The 20,000-nt window shown below is 38.0% G+C and overlaps 3 protein-coding genes across 10 annotated transcripts in view; all 3 read right to left on the bottom strand.

Moving 5' to 3' along the window:
* The window catches only part of coq3 (coenzyme Q3 methyltransferase), a 5,664-nt gene extending 3,480 nt beyond the window's left edge, over positions 1-2,184 (bottom strand). The window contains 2 exon segments of the mRNA XM_084088409.1: positions 1,586-1,738; positions 1,907-2,184. Of these exon segments, the coding sequence (XP_083944535.1) occupies positions 1,586-1,738; positions 1,907-2,070 (317 nt within the window). The 5' untranslated portion in view covers positions 2,071-2,184.
* Positions 2,185-3,801: 1,617 nt separating this feature from the next.
* On the bottom strand, positions 3,802-13,345 carry pnisr (PNN-interacting serine/arginine-rich protein). 8 transcript variants are annotated; one of them, XM_084088397.1, is made up of 12 exons: positions 13,291-13,345; positions 12,580-12,687; positions 12,317-12,499; positions 10,797-11,029; positions 10,541-10,709; positions 8,532-8,722; positions 7,599-7,742; positions 7,421-7,520; positions 6,749-6,802; positions 6,254-6,445; positions 4,532-5,558; positions 3,802-4,175 (listed from the first exon to the last, which is right to left on the bottom strand). In XM_084088397.1, exons 2-12 carry the CDS (start codon positions 12,668-12,670, stop codon positions 4,145-4,147), a joined length of 2,415 nt encoding a protein of 804 aa, XP_083944523.1. In that variant the 5' UTR covers positions 12,671-12,687; positions 13,291-13,345; the 3' UTR covers positions 3,802-4,144. The 8 variants fall into 8 exon arrangements, with proteins under 8 accessions (XP_083944523.1, XP_083944527.1, XP_083944521.1 ...); XM_084088401.1 differs by having other exon boundaries at positions 4,532-5,555; XM_084088395.1 differs by having other exon boundaries at positions 12,317-12,511; positions 13,291-13,315.
* A 2,747-nt stretch (positions 13,346-16,092) lies between these two features.
* Positions 16,093-20,000, bottom strand: part of usp45 (ubiquitin specific peptidase 45) — a 34,314-nt gene continuing 30,406 nt past the window's right edge. The window contains exons 14-18 of the mRNA XM_084088404.1: positions 19,165-19,825; positions 18,370-18,467; positions 17,998-18,084; positions 17,754-17,895; positions 16,093-16,793 (exon numbers count right to left, since the gene is read on the bottom strand). Of these exons, the coding sequence (XP_083944530.1) occupies positions 16,663-16,793; positions 17,754-17,895; positions 17,998-18,084; positions 18,370-18,467; positions 19,165-19,825 (1,119 nt within the window). The 3' untranslated portion in view covers positions 16,093-16,662. The remainder of the gene's footprint in view (positions 16,794-17,753; positions 17,896-17,997; positions 18,085-18,369; positions 18,468-19,164; positions 19,826-20,000) is intronic.

The following is a 20,000-nucleotide window of genomic DNA, read 5'->3' as shown; positions in this document are numbered from 1 at the left end:
GAGACGAGGGGAAAACCTTACAATGACAATCACAATACACATCCTGACTCTCGCGGAAACAGCTGCAAACAGAAGAACACAGACATAATCTCTAGTCCTCACCCTTTCACCATTACCTGGACACGAGACAGAAGCTTCTGTCTTCTATCTGTGGACATTCTACTAGAATGTAACAGATGCTAGTACTGTTGAAATAACAGCCTGACTCTGATTAATAGAGACGATTCAGTTCAGATGATTAATATGAAGAAAGCATTTGAAAGAAATGAATATCTGTATTCAGTAAGGATGTATTAAAAAGATCAAAAGTGACAGTAACGACTTTTACATCATAACAAAAGATTACCAATTCAAGTAATTGCTGTTCTATAGAGCGCTCCATTTATCAAATAATCTCCAAATAACAAATGTTTCACAGTTTCTAGAAAAATATTAAGCAGCACAATTGTTTTTAACATTGATATTAGTAAGAAATGTTTCTTGAGCAGCAAATCAGCATATTGGAATGATTTCTGAAGGATCGTGTGACACTGAAGACTAGAGTAATGATGCTGAAAAATCAGCTTTGCATCAGAGTAATAAATTACACTTTAAAATATATTAAAACAGAAACAAATTAAAGTGTAATAAATTTCACAATTTACTGTTTTTACTGTATTTTCAATTAAATAAATGCTTTCACAAAAAAACACTACAAATCTTACCGACCACAAACATTTGAACAGTAGAGTAGGAAAACATGAAACACTTTTGGGAAGTTGTAGGTGTGATATTCTATAGCTCAAATAAAACTATTTTAAACTAGGGATGCATATTGAAAAATCTAGTCACTAAAATTATTTATAGCCATGTTGTGACTAAAATAGCTGATATTAAAATAAATGTTTTTTTTTTTTTTTTTTTACAAATAAGTTTACAATGAAACACTAATTTGTTACAGTTATTACATTTTTACTGTTTTTAGAGACAGTGTTTTCAGATTATGCCACTTGAATGTAATTGTAGATGAAAATGAGAATGCACAAATAAATATTTAACACGACCAATTTTGATAAATTAAAAGACTTATATATATATATATATATATATATATATATATATATATATATATTTTTTTTTTTTTTTGTGCAACCCTATTTAAACCAGTATTTTGTTCATTCATACATTTTTTAAAGCTGTAATGCATGCAACTTTTTTGACCATCATTTATTAGTACCAAGATCATTTAAAATGAATGGAGACCAGATCTTAAGGTGATGATACACAGGGCAACTTTATGAGCAATATTGCTGTCAATGGGCAACCAGATGAGACACATGGCCCACGACTGATCTAAATGATCCAGATAGAAATGTATTGCCCATTTTCAATGGGAAAATGCCCAAGCAACAATCGCTCGGCAAGATTGCCCAGCAACATTGCTCAACAAGTTGCCCTATGTATCATCAGCTTTAGGTTAAAATGTTATATGTATAATAATGTATAAGGGAAGTATACATTTTTAAATAATTACCTAAAATCTTTCTGATGGTAAAGAAAAATACTATCGTGCTGTCATGCCACTTTTATTCGTAGAAGTACACACCGTACGAAAGGCACTCTCAGGTCATTCATGGAGTGCAAGGCTGCAAAATCTCCCTGCAAGTCCCACCACTTGCTCGCCATGGCCTGAAACTTGCGCACCTCGGCGGGGTCGACAGTACTCTGGGAAACCGTGCGGACATTTAAACGGGTCAATCTGCAGAAGAAAACGAATGTTAAAATCTCCAAATTATATGTCGTTATGATTCGCTAGTAAACAAAAACACAACGAACGGGTAAACTAGAAAACTGGCCAATTAAAGAAGAAAAAAAGGCATGCATTTAACTGCATACCCGCTTGTTAAGTCGATTAAATCAGTCTCACCCATTTGACAGCTGATTCTTCTGTCGGTGATGCTGACACACCGTCCAGCTGCACACAGAACGCAATGGTTTCCCTTTAGAGGACACGTTTCGGGTTAGCCGGCATATGGACGTAGATTCTGCTAACAGCCCGAAAGCTAATCGTGCAAATTTACTGGAGTACATGACTGCATCTTATTGTGTCTCACATGTAAGTTTATCTTAAATGAGCACTTCAGTCATTAAATCCAATGTGACCGTGGCGTGTTCGCAGAACTTCTGACCGAGCAGAAACTCAAAATGGAATTAAACGTTCCTATCCCACACTGGGATAAACAAATGTAGTAGTATCGACTGATTCCCTTTCAACACACTTTATTCACCTGAAAAGGTGGAATACGTTTTAATACTACATGTTTTAACCCTCGTGCACTGTTTGAAATCTGTGTACACCCTTTATGGAGCGGGTCAAATCGACCCTAATTGGATTCACCTTATTCATGACGAGTTTAGGCTACTGGGTTTTGAATTATGGGTGGCACAATCATTTCAAATCATAAGGTTGCCCTACAAATAAAGCTTATACGTCTGTTTGACTCAATGAGCTATCAGTTTTTTTTTTCATGTTTTATTTAAGAATAACACTTGGTATTTTAACGTGACATGTAATAATATCTATGGCAGAGCTCTTTTCAGTCACTGCATTCTTTTCCTCATGATTATTTTCTTTTTTTCCTTTTGCATTCCGCTGTAATATTATGAAAAAGGTAAACATATACTGCACATTTGTGGTCCGTTCTCCCGATTTAATTTACGATATAGGCCTATATGCCATTATAATTCACTGGAATGCACGAAGAATCTCTCTTTTATTCTCCTCAAATCCTCACGTCTCTTTCCAGGTTTGTTTTCACAGATATATACAATTTATTATCTGTCAAAATGACTGAAACCACTTTGAAATAGTATCACGCAATGCTGAAGTAGCCTAAATCTTTTTTTATAATTAAGGCAACGTATGTATGTTACAGATTACCACCACAGTGATATTTAACCGTCCGATTTTGCTTGGGAAAGATTAATTTTTGGGTTATTCATGGTCTGTTGAAAATACCTTTTAAATGTAATTTTAATGTTCATTGGTTGAAGGGTGAGTAGAATAATGTAATGTCATTGTACACAGTTTAAAAAATATCATTGCGTCCTTAGAGCTAGTCTTTCACTGATTGTTTATAGCTTAACGAAATTCGCGCAAAGCGAATAGCGCGTCAGGCGCGAGTGATTTCAATGTTAATCGAAACGATTACACACTTTGGGGGCTTTAAGCCCCGTTCACACTGCCAGCGACTTTGTCGCTAGTCTCTGTACTGTGAAGTCGCTTGTGGGCGTAAAAATAGGAATTCATCATACTCTCGTGTCAATTCAAACATGTACGACTTTATTTCTGCTATGTAAACAGATTTTTTGAAGAATGCATGTAGTTCACAAAATCAGTCTGATACAGTTCTCGAGTTCAACTCACTGCCTCAGTTCGACCGCAGTGCTTAACGGTTATCAGTGAATAACTTAAAAATATGTTTGTTCCAGAATAATAGTAGTGCACGAGACGTCTTTAAAGTGCTTTTGGAGGTTGATCCCAATCCCCACTCACTTTCTTTTTATTGAAAATAATGGCAGAATATTTTCACTTTTTGTTACATAGAGGGAAAAAAAGTCACAGGTTTAAAACAGCATGAAGGTAAGTGATCAAACTTTTAATTGTTGTGCCAATAACACTGAATGTGGTTTATAGACAATGCTAAATCATGTAATGAAGATTTTATTGTAAATATGCTCATAATAATTCTACATTGCTGATAATCTGTCTCCACCCAGAACAAGGCATTTCAAACAGCAAACAAAATGAGACAGGCCATGTCAGACAGAAAGAATCATTCTTGTTTTATTGAACAATTTACATTAAATGGGAATTTATTTCCTCTGGTGTTAGGTTCTTAAAATGTTACAGTTTCAAGGTTCTATTGACTACTTGAATGCTTAAGTCTTGCATAATACAAGGCAAAAAAAGAAACTATCATTCAAAATCATCCGTTTTGAAGACAACACTTAAAAATACCATATATTTACAAAATGAGGGGAATGAGGGGAGTGAGGGGATTTGGAGTGGAGAGTTCACCTACAACGTTGCCTCGATAATGAGACAAGCCTGTTAACTCATGGAATTTTAAAAGAAGTGCACAGATAAGAGGCAGAGCACCCCTCAACGCTTGCGACGGCTGGGAGACGTGGATCTGCAAGAGAAATGGGAGACAGACTATTAGTGCAATCACTAGAACAGATCACATCCAGAGCTTCATACACACACCTTAAACAGCTGTTGGATCAACACTGAATGAGAAAAGGGGGGAAATTATATCAATCTCAGTAGCACTTGAGAAGCACAGCCCAACCATTTATGGATAACTCGGCTATTATGCATTCAACATTATGTGATTGCGAATTTAAATGTACCATGCTAATTTAAAATGAACTTGAAGCTAATTTGAATTGCAACAGTTGACATTCTAAATACTATTGATCATTCACACACAAACAATTAAAGCAGTTCAACAAATAAAATAAAAAGTAGAAAGAAAATGGATACTACCTTGATCGTGACTTAGACTTGTGTTTGCGGCTTGCCTTCTTACCAGACTTGTGAGATTTTTCCGTTGACCTTGATCGACTACGTTTAGATTTCTTAGACTTTTTTTCTTTGCTAACCTCAGGGGAAGGGGACCTGCTCCTGCTGGACTCTGAATCGGAATACTTCTTGCTAGCTTTGGTGGAGCCTTTCTTGCTAGATTTGCTGTCTTGCCGTGAAAACCTCTCACTGTGAGAGTCAGTCCTCTCGCTCTCCTTTTTCCGCCTCGATTTGCCATAGTCTTCCTCATCCCTTACTGAACTGCCCTCGCCCTCTTTCTCCTTGCCCTTCTGTTTGTCTTTCTTTTTATCTAATTCCTTCTCTTTTTTCTTCTTCTCCTTGTCGTGGCTCCGGCTCCTCTCTTTCCTCCTGTCTCTGTCCCTGCTTGAGGCTTTTTGTTTCCGCCTGTTGCGGCTCGTACTGCGACTCCGGCTGCGCCTGCGGTCCCTGCTGCGCCTCCTCTCTCTGCTGCGGCTGCGACTGGCTTTGGACCTGCTCCTGCGGCCCCTGCTGGATCTGCGCTGCCGCGATTGGCTACGCTTCCTGTGACGAGAGGAACGTTCGGTGCTCCGCCTCCTGTCTCTGCCCTTGTCGCGCTCTGAGTGATGCCTGCGAGAGCTGCGACTTCGGCTGCGCCTGCGAGTCCCGCGAGAGGCGGAGCGGCTGCGTCGCCTTTTCCTTCTAGGAGAGGAGGAGCGGGAGGAGCTACGAGAGGAGGATGAGGAGGATGAAGAGGACCGGCTGCTGTAAGAGCTAGAGCTGGAGGTGCGGCTACGTCGCTCACTCGGCGAGGGGCTGGCACTTCCTCCGTTACGCCCTGTGTGCTCTTTGCTCGCACGCTTGACCTCACTGACCTCAGGCTCACTACGCGACCTGCGTCGCTCTACTGTAGGCTCTGCCTCCCTTTCCCTAACTTCCTGTTTGTGTTTGGAATCTGTCTGCTCCTCATAACCTGCCCTCTCTCTGCTCACTCTTTCCGATGCCAAATCTTCTGAAAACACAAACACAAAAAGTTATTGAATACACATTTAACAAGGTTGAATAATAGTTATGTTCTTTGTCAACTAATAACACAAAATAAACAATTATTAATACAACAAAAAACAACAAAAAAAACACACTACCGGTAATTTATTTTATATATATATATATATATATAGCAAATATGTATTTAATTGAGCAAATGTATCAACATTGATAAATGTTTCTTAAGCACCAAATCCGTCTACTGGAATGATTTCTGAAGGATCATGTGACACTGAAGACAGGAATAATGATGCTGAAAATTCAGCTTTGCCATCACAGGAATAAATAACATTTTAAAATAGAAAAGTTATTCTATAATAAAACAATATATATATATATATATATATATATTACAAAATATACTTTGTAACATTCAATAATACAGTGTATATATTTTTTATATTTATTTGTCCTTTTTTTATAATTATAAAAAATAGAACAGGCACACATTCATATATATTTTTATATTTCATATATTTTTGTAAATTAAATATTAAAAGATATACATTAAATGTATATCATTTATTTAGATTAATTTTGAATTATATACACATTTACATACATATATACACACGTTTTTGGTGATAATGACAGTTTGCTGCTGATATTTTTGATGCTGATATGCGTGTATACATATACACATCCTCGGGATGTACGTACCTTTTATAGTCTGTACCTCCAGTGCCAGCCTCTCCTGCAGCTGCTGCTCCTCTCTCTCTTTGCGACGGAAGGCATCCTGTTTCTGGCGAATGCGGTGCTGCAGCTCTTCATCGTCTGTATCTGATGAATCCGACCCTTTCACACTCCGCTCCTCATCCTCACTCTCGTCCGAGCCGTACTCACCCAGCCCTCCTGCGGCAACAAAGCCCCCCTCTTATAACGGACTGCAGGAGCATAGCATTCATAGTCGCAAGCTAACAGTCCCTCCTTTCTCACCTACTCGACTACATAATACTTCACTAAAGCCCACCTTAATTAAAGAAGCATGCGTTTTAATAATCTTCTATAAAGTGTTGCTGGAAGCTAACCATTTTGAGAAGATCTGCTGCTTGAGCTCTTGAGCTTGTAACAAAGTTCATTAGAGAGCTGAGAACCCCCACACCCCCGTTTAATTCCCCCCACCCCCCCGGAGGACCTAAATGTAAAGACACTTACCAAGGCCGGTCAGAGAAGCCAGTGCATTTGACTGTGCCAGCTGTTTTGCAGGAGCTTTGATTCACATCAACAACAGGAACAACATGTTAAAACACATACAGCCACCACTTTCGAATAGGCAAGAGTCTCTAGAGATGAGGGTACACATATGCACTATTCACAAGAGCTGCCTTTGGCAAAAAAAAAAAAAAAGGAAAAAAAGGAAAAGAAAAGAAAAAAAAAGGATGGAGAGAAGAAAAAGGTTATCACACAAAATCTGTCAAACAGGCAAACAGTGGAGGAGAAAACCAGTCTGTACTAATGCAGTGTCACTTTCGAAATGAGAAGCCATCTGGCAAACACAGAAGTGAGGAAGTACTTGTTTTACAGGAAGTAAATCTAGGAACGGATTTGACTGGGAACCCTTTGAAAGATTGCATTTAACTGCATCTATGTGACCATATCCACCCACCCTCTGCGGTTTGTTTTCATCTTCTGTTGCATTAGCATAGAATGGCCGATGAAGAAATATACTTTTGCTTATCAAAGTATTACCAAGGTGCATCAGTCAGATAAAAAAATCTTCATGTATATATAATATATCAGTCAACTCATAACCAAGTCTAATGTGGCTCTTCCTCAGAATTAAACGTGAAGGCACAGTTGCACGGACAGAAGAGAACAGGAGCAGACCTTTAGTGGCTCTGCGATGAGTCTCTTTAGCCAGTAGGAAGATCTCCTCATTTGTGACTTCAAGGAGAACTTCGGTGAGAAGAGTTTTAGTCATCAGCATCTATAAGAAGCAAATAAGAACGGTGAGAAGCACAAGCCACGAGTGTGAATGCAAAGACAGAGGATTGTGTGAACATACCAGCTGAAACTCTTTCTCCTCTTCTGTCATTTCTGGTTCACTTTGGTCTTCTTGAACAGGAGAAGTTCTACCACCAAACTCCAGCCTCCTCCCAGATTCACCATCCTCGCCGGCACCATCTTCACCATCCTCATCATCACTGTCCTGAATTAAAGAGGAGTAGATGATTGGACCAGAGACCACATGCTAGCGGATGACATTAGCGCCGAGAGGTATTTTTTAGTGTTAGGGTGCAACAGCTAACAAGCAATGTAACAACTTAAAAGACTCCATGAAATTAATTGGAAGTTTTGTGGCTCAGTCCCTGTCAGATAGTTTTAAGGCCATCCATGTGCTAGTTTATGCCTATAAGTTGTAGCAGATATACTCTACTTTTCAAAAGTTTGGGCCTGAAAAAGTCTCTTGTGGTGGCAAAGCTGAATTTTCAGCATCATTACATCATTCTTCAGTGTCACATGATCCTTCAGAAGTCATTCTAATATGCTGATTTGGCGCTCAAGAAATATTTCTTATGCTATGCTTCTTAATATATTTTTTAGAAACTGTCATTTATTTTTTCAGAATTCTTTAATGAATAGGAAGTTCAAAATATTATTTGAAATAGAATTTTCTGGTAACAATGTAAAAGTTTTTACTGCCTGTAGATTAATTTAATGCAGCCCTTTCTGAATAAAAGTAGCAATTTCTTTATAACATTTACTAACCTCATACTTTTGAAAAGTAGCGTACAAACTCAATGTTTCAATGGAAAATACATCAACAAGAGAAATAAAATTGTGCTTGTCGAGCCATTTCATGAGGTCTTTGAATTACTTAAGATAATAATGATCGTCAATGAACATTTGTGCATGTCAGTGAACCCTGGGACAACAGTTGCCAAAGTAACCTCAGCAGGTTCCTTCGCTGTAAACAGATTCTGAAAAAGATGCTTACAAATTTGCTCTTGCGTGGCAACCGAGGCCCATCACCTTCCTCCTCTACTATATCGCTATCCCTTTCATTAATTGCCATTTCAGCACGCTCTTTCTCCATCCTCTCCTTCTCCAACTTTTTCTGCTTCTCACGGTCCATCTTTTCCAGGCCTTCTCGAATCCATGCCGGCAAGGTCCTTCGTTTAACAGCATCTAGAACCAAGACAGTGTTACCATGTGCATCCCTCTATAACAGGAGTTTTTCTTAAGGCCCTGACACACCAAGTCGACGTCAAAGAACTAACAGCGACGGAAGGTGAAGGTGTTGTTGCCTCATGTCGGCTGCGCCTTCGCCAAAAAGCTGCACTTGAACACACCGCAAAGACTACTAGTGACTGTCAACTAGCACAGCGTTTCCCAACGGGGTGCCGTGTAAAAACTCCATCAAACATTTTAAAATTGCTAAAGTGTGGAAAAATAAATAAATATATTATGTACCATAAATCTCGGATGTCTCGAATAACAAATAACCCACACATATAATAAAAATGCAAATTGTACGTTTTCGGTGTTGAATTGCAGGGGTTGCGCATTATTTCATTTCCATGGCTTGTTGCGCTTACGGTCAAATCACACGAAAATATTGTCACAATGTCTGTCTTGCCGTGTATTCACATAAACACATCTGTGTTGTCAAATCAAAAAACACAGGTAACAGAAAATTACTCACTGCTCTTGACTAAAGAACACTTGTAGCTTTAATAAGGATTAATTATATTTAATTTATAACTTATGCAGTGAAGACTAAAGTGTTTGATAACTTTATTCAATTTCTGTGTATATAACAATATATATTTTTTGGAGCCTAATAAATGTTACAATTGATAGCTTTCAATTATACTGTAGTGTTGAATGGCGATAATTAATGTTTAAAACTGAAGAAAAAAATAATAATTGAAGACATAAGTAGCAGTATTGGTATCAGTGATACTGGCCTTCAATTCATAAAAAGATGCCATTAAACAATTATTTAAAACATACTGTCTTTGTTGTTTCTACATTAATTTGGAGATTAACTGTGAAATTACTACATTATAAAATATATTAAAAACAAGCTACCTTGTGCATTTATTACAAAATTATCCCAATATAAAAACACAAATACACTGAGCAAACATGAGATTTCCAATAGTAACTGAGCAATGTTTATAAATGAATAAAAGCCTTAATTAAATATGTAATCATAAAAAGTGATCTCTTCAGAAGAAATGACTGATTCCAAGACTTTCAATGGATTGACATTTTTTTTATATAATATTAAAAATATCTATATGACAGTAGGTGGTTCTTCCCTGTGGTATTGAAAATCTATACATTTAAAGGTATCGTATCAAAGTAGTATCGTGACAACACTAGTGTAGGGTGCCACAAATTTTTTTACATTTTCAAAGGGTGCCGTGACTGAAAAAAAGTTGGGAAACACTGAACTAGTGTATGTGTGTAAGGAAACAAATGTCTTTAACAGCAACACTTGTTTGCCAATTTGAATATCAATCATGATGGGGCTCATGTTCTCATGCACTAGAATGCTCAGGTAAAATTATGTAAATTGTACGGTTAATATCATACGGTTAATGTTCATTCCAAGTGATTGTGGCTCAAACTCCTGGGCATGCCGAAAATCAGCCGTTATTACAAAAATTGAGCCCGATCTAAAGTGTGGGAATTTTTAAAACGGAGACCGAATAAAATGGTGCTCTGCACAAATGCATCTAAAAGTTCATACATAAATTAGTTCCGGCTATTCTTTATTGGTAAATTAGCCAAATGATTAATCGACTATTCAGAAGAAGGAAAAAATAAAAATATTTAGGTGGAAAAATTAAAACACTGGATTATTCGATTAATCTGAAAAAATAAATGGATAAAATAAATAATAAATAAAATGATCAATAGATTAATCGACTGAAAAAATTATTGTTGGTGTGTTATGGCCCATATGCATCTACATTAATCAATATTTATATTCACCAAGAGTAGGCGTCTCTGGTTTTATTCCCATCTGGTTGGGGGATCTGGGCCGTTCTGGTCTGAAGGTAGGAAGCCGTTCTCTTCTGTTCTGCGGTCCTTCAGGCCAATAAGGTGCATGAAACCCGGTGGAGGGTGGTCCATATGCTGCCCCCGTTGGAGCTGCTCCATGCTAAGGTGAAATGGACATAAATGTAACTAAAACAGACATTAGGAAATTGGAAATAACTTTTGATAACCCAGACCTAAGCAAGCGTACCTGATAATCAAATTGATTGACACCAACTGGGCCAATAGGGTAAGGCTCAGGCTGACCCCCAAACCCATGACTGTTTTGAGGAAAGCCCCCATGGTGTGGGTCTCCAGGAAATTCCAAACTATCTTGACTGTTACTGTCTTCTGACGGGTTGACGACATCCATCGGTCCTTGGCCAGGGGGAATCCATGCTTGTTCTGGAGGGGGATGAGGAGGCTGGCTATGCATTGCCCACTCTATAAACAATCCGCAAGTAAGATCACATTTTAAACACTTTTAACTTATCAGCTGTGCAGTTATAATCAGCACTGGCATATTTAAGTAGAAAAAGTGTTTAAGTGGGTATTTGAACACGGTATGCTGTTCAGGGTGTTGTGTTATCAGTTATCAGTTGATGAATTAAATCAGTTGTCTCGATCTTTCGATATTTCAGCTGAACAAATTTTCCATATTGCTACACTAGCAGCATTTTTGGTGACTGTAAAATGCATCTACATTGCTAAACACGCTTATTTGTTGTAGCTTATACAAGTGGTGCAAATTAAACGCACTAAAAGGTATCAGAAAAGTGCTAATTAAGCATTAACATTTCAGTAAATGATTTTGGCTGACACTAAAAAAATATTTTTGGTTTTTGAAATTCCGACCATAGTTTATCCTTTTGCAACCCTTTAGCTGCAGCCTATAGGAAAGGGCTACTTCTGCTTTCAATCAAATGATACGCTGGAACGCCAGTGTCTCGTGAACGCACGTACGACAGTTAGAGAGGAAGTTAGAGATTACAGTTTGTAAAGTTTAAATATGAATATTTTTCCGTATGGAGCACTTTTATGATGGATAGAAGCACTTTTATGGACTTCAAAACAGAAACAGCCATTCACTGCCATTATCAAGTTCGGAAGAGCCAGGACATTTTTAATTTCACTCTGATTGTATTCGTCTGAAAGAAGAATGTCATACACCTAGACTTGAGTTGTGAGTAAATCATGGGCTAATTTTAATTTTTGGGTGAACTATCCCTTTAAGTAAATATGAGCAAAATGAATTATCAACCAATAAAAAAGTAGGAAGGGGACCATTGGTCCATTGAAAACACAAATACACTGAGCGAGCAAACATTTAGATGAGATTTCCAATAGTAATTGAGCAATGTTTATATATGAATAAAAAATGAAAACAATCCATTGGTTGTTGACTGGATGAAAGCAGATCTGAATGAGCTTATAGTCGATTTTAAGAAAGGGGCGGGGTTTAAGGTGACATACAACACCACTGAGAATTCTGTCGTTTCATCAGAAGATCAAGTTCATTTAATTAAACATATAAAAAAATAAAACATGCTTGGATTAACTATTCACAATAAGATCATTAAGATAAGACGCATTTATAAAATTTCCATTTCATGGCGTGACACAAACAATGCAGTAAGCAATGAGTCTTAAACTGGACGCATGATTTACTCAATTTCTTTTATTTGACATTCTTTAAAATGCCCAATGGTCAAACTGAAAAAATTCTCTCACCTGGTTGCCAACCCCTGCCAAAATTGGGATCGCCTGGAAAGGCACCATGGTTATTATGGGCTGGAGGTTCCATGTTCTGCATCTCCTGGCCATTGGGCTGAATCACTGGCTGGTCGGCAACCCCTCCGGTGGACTCTTTCTGTGCTATCCATGCTTGTGCTAGAGCAGCCCAGTCCACTTGACCTGCAAAACCACCTAGCAGTTTAAACTAGAGTAGATGATCAGTGTATGCCATCTCAGTCAGATAAGAACAACGGCCTAACCTGGATCCTGCTGATGCTGAAACGACTGCATCCACTGCTGCTGTGAGCCCAGAGGCCACTGAGGCCAGGGTTGTCCTCCCTGGTCCCACATCTCTCACCTTGTGATTCCTGTGCCAGAAGCCTATTTGTTAGATTATGCAGCACTAATATCTAAAAAAACATTTTGTGCAATACACACGCAGATGTGCATGAAACAAACACTTTATTTGCACATAATTAACAGGGGAAAAAGGGTGACAGCAAATAGAGCATTTAAGACTTGTTTTGCCTAGCAGTTTCCCTATAAGGACATGAAAAACAAACCCTCCTTTTTCATTGCGGATCATTATATTTGTAATGTAACCCGCACAGCTGCAGTTCCGAAGACACACAGCAGAGAAAACACAATCGCAATCAGACTACTGCAAAACCAGACTAGGATGGTACATGCACCCGTGCTTTACAAAGTCTTTCTGTGCATTTACCTTTCCGTATTTCACTGAATATAATTATGACAAGAGTAAAAGTAACACAAGCGTCGTCGTCAATCTGGCTATGCAAGCATTAGGCCGCGCGTCTACAACATCAACACTCATCAAAAAAAATTTAATAATAATAATAATAAACGCACAAAATGCACTAGTTCCCTAATCTCCGCAATTGATCCCAATGAGAAGCGCAGGACTCTGAAGGAGTTCGCTGAAGAATTACAGACACGTTGCCATTCCTTACCTCTCCACTTCTCAAAAGTAAAATGGCGATGAAATGATGACCCGGAAACAATGCCAACAACAACAGTGACCTCACCCCACAGGCCCTCTAGTGGATATCATGGTGGATATGCGTGAAGATCATATGAATAAAAATAAAATTAGAAACACTATTTCTACACATTTTTCATTATTATAATTTATAATTATTATAATATTTTTTAAATAACAATAATAATCCTCTAAAATCTAATAAGATCTTACTGTATAAACTAAAAAGTATAACTGAAATTGTCTAAATTACCCTTAGAACTTTATAAAATGTAATGCTTGTTTGTTTTATACATACAAATTTCTGCACATCATCAAGTCTATGGATGAATCTAAGTCAGCGGTTCTCAACCCTTTTTACTCAAAAGTCCCCCGCTGCCCAATATATTTTTGGTACTTCTGTAATGACAAAGCTGCTTGTAAAAAATGCTGTAAAATGTTTTAAATTACTTTTTTTAATCAACTTCAATATGCTTAAAGTTGAAATGGTGTTATTTATGACTAAGACAGGTTTAAAATTCATATTTTTTAACATTTTAAGGCAGTAAGATCATGATTTTTACTGGGGACATAAAAGGCACCACATCCCAAGGATGACCCAATTACACTTTTAAAATTCCCTCATATACCAAGGTTTTTCAGGACTTTGGGATTCCTGGTTCATAAATTAAAAATAATCTCAGCTTCTTGATTTTTAGTTATTTTATAGCATGTTTTGTCTCATAATGACTGATAATGAACAACTATAATAATGAATCTATAGATCAGCTTAAAAAAGTAAGACCAGGAGCCCAGCAGAATGGAAACAGTGACACACCTCTGCATATTATAAATCAAGTTTAAAAATGACTAAGCATAAAATTGGTTAATAGGTTTTTATAATTATTATGGAAGCCATTTTCAGGACCTTATAATAATTTAGAGACTACATGGAATTTATCTTACTACTGGACCATTTATATGAAACAGTATTGTGAAAATGTGATTCAACTGTTGGAATAATGCAGTTACATTCTCAAAATTACATATATTCCCATATATTGACAATAAACATACTAGATATGTATTGTTATAAGAATGGAATGTAATAGTCTTTCCTTTTAGGTTCTCTGGTTGCAGTTTGTGAAAACTGAATTTAATCTCTAAGACAGGAGCGCAGTGTGGTATTGATCGTTTCAGTGAGCAAATCAATACCACACTGTTACTGAAGCTTGTATGGAATGAAGGAATTTAAAGCCAAACCTTCAACAAACTAATAATGTAAAGCATCCAAGAGCTGAATACACCCGACATCCAGAGAACATCTCTGGCATCTTCAACACATAATAGCAGATAAATGCACACGCTAGTACTGGTTCAATAGCAAGAAATGAGATGGCCGCCACTTAAATAGAGCTCTGATATCCTATCCATCATACCGATTCTAGTATTTAGTTTCTAGAGTCCAGTGACAGGGAATACAATTGACCCAGCCTCAGACAAGTGTAACACTGTGCTGCCACCCCAAACAGACAGAGTAGCATTTGCAAGAATGACAGAAGAGGTTACATGTCGTTGAGTAAACCAGAAACACAGCTGGGTCAAAAAAGATAACAAGCATCATCTCTAACCACTTGTTATGTCTGCCCTGAAGGTATGAAGAAAAGCAAAAACCCTTTCCCAACCTGACATGTCTTCACATTCAGCGGGTTCTTTTGAAAGCAAAAGCATCTCCACCCGTCTCCCAGATCAGGTTTCTCTGTCAGTTCAGACTGAGGGAACACATCCTATCATTAACTCACATTAAATCACCGGCACAATGTCCCAGAACCAGAGCACTGCTTTAAAAATAGACACACGCTTCAAAAAGATTGCGCACTCTTGTTGGTGTCTTTACACTCGGTTGTAACTGATAACTGTCTAACAGCTTGATCTGAATGTCACAGAATGAGGAGAGGAGGAAGGCAGGAGGACGGGATCGTTTCGGACGTTGCCCTTTTCTGCATTCCACACCCACCTCCTCTTCACCAGTCAGCGACATGGTCTAAAACAGCACGGCTTTTCACCCGTCATGCCGCATCGCAGCCGTGGACAGTGAAAATGGCATTCTGGAATTTGTGGAGACAGTGGAGATTAATGGTCGACAACATAGAGAGATAGAGAGAGAGAGAGATAGAGATAGAGAGAAGACGCCCATAAATCACAAAACAGTTCAGCCCACTCAAAGGTTTTTGTCAACTAAATGTATTTAACGATTTATACTAGATTATATTCACAAAATTCAAGCAAAAGAACAGCTTGAGGAACCCTGAAGCCTTGCACACCACACAAATCTATGGTGTTACAATATCTGCCCAGGAAACAGAATAAATAGTATTGAACATGATTCATTTTTTACATACAATTATGTATAATTCTAATCGGTATATACACAAATCATTCTCTTTATACTCTTATATGAATTTAATACTTTGCTAAAGGCATGCACAAACAATCTCAGCTTTCATAAACTGTAGGCACTGATCTGATGTAGTCGTGTGTGAAAAATAATAATATAGAAAACTGTTTTCTATTCATATTTAGTTAGGCATGAGGCAAAGTCCAGGAATATTATACCAACTCCTTAACCATTAGATATTGAGAAATGTGTTACATCTCAGTTGTAAATTCATAAAACCTTACAGGAGGGCCCACTCTGTCTAACTATTGATACATTGAAAAAAAAAACCACATGAAAAATTAGTCTTGACCAAGCAAATCAAAGTTAAATGTGCTAACAAAAATAATAAATGAATGAAAATCAACAAATTGCAATTTATTATATTGTTGTCAATCAGCCTTGTGAATGTAATATTGCCTCCTAACAAATCATGACATGATGTTTGTGCAGTGAATAGCTTGTGTGATCCAGTGCAGTTTAAACGGCTTTGAAAGCAACAGCTGCATATTGTGCTGAGTTTCCCTTTCACAACAAAGGTTATAGACTCTTTTGGCACAATCCTCCCTCTCATATAATATATTCTATACATATTTTTACCCTAAATTACTCTTTGGCAATTTCTCCAGCAAAATGAACACACACACACACACACACACACACTAATGTTAAACTCAAATATTAGCTGTAAAATATAAATAACTTAAATTTCAGAATATTATTTTACATCAATAATAATGGCTCCCTATTTGAATTCAGATAACCTTGAGTAATGAATGAGTCAAAAGTCCAAGCTTTCAGTATATGGAATCCTTCCTACATTAAAATAAAAGGATATAGGCATGCAGTAAGTGCTCGCGGTTGACTGAGCTGATATTGCCTGTTGCATTCATCTGGATCGTGTCGCATTCACGCGGCCGCACGGCTCTATAGCAGTTCTTCGTAGAAAAGTAAATAAGCTTGAGAGTTCAGCACTCTGGACTCCGGTACAGTCTGTACGTTGGTGTCGCTAACATACACCCACTGGCCTTGTGGGGCTGAACTGGCCTCTCTGGAACCTAAAAAACATACAGAGATGTTGGTATTCAGAGGAACACAAAGTGGCTGAGATGAGGCTGAACATCAAAAACACATCCAGATTGCACTATTAATGATCAGTGTTATTATTAAACAGTGAAACACAACCAAGTGAAGATAAAAAATAGGCTGTGAATTAAATAAAAAATAATTAATTGCAGTTTTTAAATCGCACCTAATATTAAAACTTGTAAACATTGAAATGAAAATGTATGTGCATTTAAAATAAATTAAATATTTTATTAAATGTTATTTTTTCTTTGATTTCTAGCCATTTAACATTATATTTGAAATCAATCATTTAGTCTTTAAGTGCAAGTCAATCAATCTCATAATAACCTTCGATTTGAAAAGACCCAAACAATCATCACCTGAACCCATTCTAATGAAATGTCACATTTCGAACACAATGTGATACTTCAGGAGTTATATACACATCCCTGCAGATTTGACCCTCTTTATTCACTTTTGTCTTTTCTGGTTCTAAAAACGCAAACACAAGAACGACTGGAAAAAGGTAAAGATTATGTATTTGCCCTGCTGCCTTTCATAGAGTCTTGCACCCTCACCTTGTACCTTCATTACAGCAATTCAATTTGAATTTGTGCAGTACAACAGTTAACTACCGAGGGTACACACTCTTTTCTCTCAGCTCTCCGTGGGTTTTTCACTTTCTATTCCAAATGCTGCTGAAAGGCAGGCTCTTTCCTTGAGTATTGAGTAGAGAAGAACGAATTTATATATCGACAACAACAAAAAAAATCCGATTGGCCTTTACTGAACAAGCTGCATCTTCAAGGTTGTGGTGAATGAGGGACCAATGCCAGGATAAAATCAACCCTTTGTTTACCCACAGGTTATTCAGGCCTTTCAGAACCAGCTGCAGGGAAAACATATTGACGCACACATGGAAACTATATGCTGCCTTGGAGGCATTGTACCTGACTGGTTCCTGCGCTGCTCAGGTTTACGCTGAGGCGTGCGGACCTTCACATAGGCCGCGTAGTGCCCACCTCGCATCGATCCGCTGTGTTCCACAATGCCATACAAGCTGTAAAGCACACGCTCTCCTGACCCGAGGTTCTGCCACACGCATAAATACTAAATTAATACCGCACACTTACACGTTAAAGAACTGCGCAGATTCATAAATCACTGATCTTTATATAGAACTCCGATCAGTACCTTACAATTAGCAGAGCAGAAAGGAGCCAGGTCCAGCATAAGAGGAAAGTCCACATGTCTATTAACTTTCCTCAGATTCATCCCAGCCTGCGAAAGTGAAGACAGCTCAATCACTGCATCGGCACACAAAGCAGCACATAACATAACCTTGCTCGGAAAAACATGATTATAGATTTTATAATCGTTTTTTTCTAAAGTATGCTCTGTTAATAGACTCTGAAGATGAAAATAGCATATCATCAATATAAACTTGACATTGTCTAATAGTGATGATATTGTTGCAGTTGTGTTTAGGTAACAAACTGGCTCAAATGACACAAAAATGTACTTATGCAACACAAATGACGAGTGCAAGTTCTATGAGTGAAATACCTGGTGAAAGCGTTTGAGGTGAAGAGTGACCACCGGAGGAAGCGCAGAGATGAGCATCTGTTTACGGGCACTGGTGTACACTTTCTCAGCCTTCTTATCTGAAACATACATATAAAACAAGTGACAGGCAACAAATGGTGTTAAGGAGAACTACACACTCAAGCTTTTTGACTAATTTACCAGCCATAAATGTATCTTACCACCCATAAAGTGTTAATTCTGAATCTTGTCTACACCACAGAAAGCATAAGGAGGGAACAAGGCATTTTTTTAATGAATGAATAGGCAGAAATTGATGACAGAAATTGCAATGCTTAACACGATGGCAAGCACATAGTTGGGCCAAAAAAAAACAAAAAAAAAACTTAGAATGTTTAATATTTAAAACGGCTACATTTTAGACCTTGGGCCCTCATAAATCACAAGCAGAGCCAGTTTCTGAGCATTAATTGTCCATTAATTGCCAGATCAAACTTTGTTTGGCCCATGTTTTATGAATATGGCCAAATGTTTGTTTGATATACTGGTGAATAGTATATCTTTACATATATTTCATACACTACATTTCTAAAATTTAATTAGTTTTTAAGTCTCATGCACACCAAGGCTGCATTTATTTGAGCAAAAATACAGTAAAATTGTGAAATATTATTACAATTTAAAATAACTTTTCTATTTTACTATATTTTTTAGTATTCTAATATGCTGATTTGGTCCTCTAGAAACATTTCTAATTATTATCAATGTTGAAAACAGTTACTATTGCTATGAGAATAGTTCTGTGAGAATACACACCACTCCTCTTCATCTGTCTCTGCCTCCATTCAGTGCAGTTTTCACAAAGCAGTTTGTTGTTGCCCATGAGCAGCTCAACAGAGGTGAACTGATGCAGACAGGACTGTACCGAGCACTCTTTAGAGCTGGGGGTGTAGCTGTGACAGAGGGCTTGGAAGGCCCCTTGGTGGTGTTGACGGTCTCTCTCCCGGATTTCAGTTGGTTCCTCTGGGCTGTGGCTGACCGGCAGTGTGTCGGTGGAAGTGTGCACTAGGCCCAGCTTGGACACAGCACTGACAAGCTGCTCTACAGCGCCGCCCTGCTGAGGTCTAATGGGGGCTAAGGGAGTGTGGCTTGTACTCAGGTTAGGTTTTAGACTTGGATTGTGTGCCGTTGTGGTTGCAGTCGTGGTGGTTAAGACTTTATCTGATGTGCTACTATGACCGGATACAGATGGGATTCGAGGAGACCATTCGCTCTCAGAGGCCTCGCTGTCTGCATCATTACTGCTGTCCAGAAGGTTGGAGTCTTTCTCACTGCAGTCTGATTGGCTGCCCATCGTATCCGCCCGGTAACTTGCCAGGCCACGACCAGCCACACAGAGATCCTCCTCTTGTCGGCTAGAAACCGAGTCTGCGCCTCTCTCATCGTGAGAAGTGGATGAATGGCGACCCTGTAGCTTCTGATCACATACACACACACATATAGTCACATTAAAAACAAGGATGCTAGGAAGCACGTAAATTACCATTCAAACGTTTAGGGTCAGTACGTTTTTTTTTAAGACATGAATATTTTTATGGAGCAAGGATGCATTAAATTGATCAAAAGTGACAGTAAAATTTCTATTTTAAATA

The sequence above is a fragment of the Abramis brama genome, assembly GCF_963993115.1.
Source record: "Abramis brama genome assembly, chromosome: 17".
Classification (NCBI taxonomy): Eukaryota; Metazoa; Chordata; class Actinopteri; order Cypriniformes; family Leuciscidae; genus Abramis; species Abramis brama.
Note: the sequence above shows the minus strand (reverse complement) of the source record. Positions and strands in the feature narration are given on the sequence as shown.

Excerpts from the sequence above, each read along its gene's own strand:
- pnisr (XM_084088395.1), bottom strand. The coding sequence starts at position 12,670 with ATGTGGGACCAGGGAGGACAACCCTGGCCTCAGTGGCCTCTGGGCTCA. Across the intron at positions 10,710-10,796 it reads TCAATCAATTTGATTATCAG|CATGGAGCAGCTCCAACGGG; the intron begins GTACGCTTGCTT and ends ATTTCACCTTAG. Across the intron at positions 5,559-6,253 it reads GGAGGTACAGACTATAAAAG|AAGATTTGGCATCGGAAAGA; the intron begins GTACGTACATCC and ends TTGTGTTTTCAG.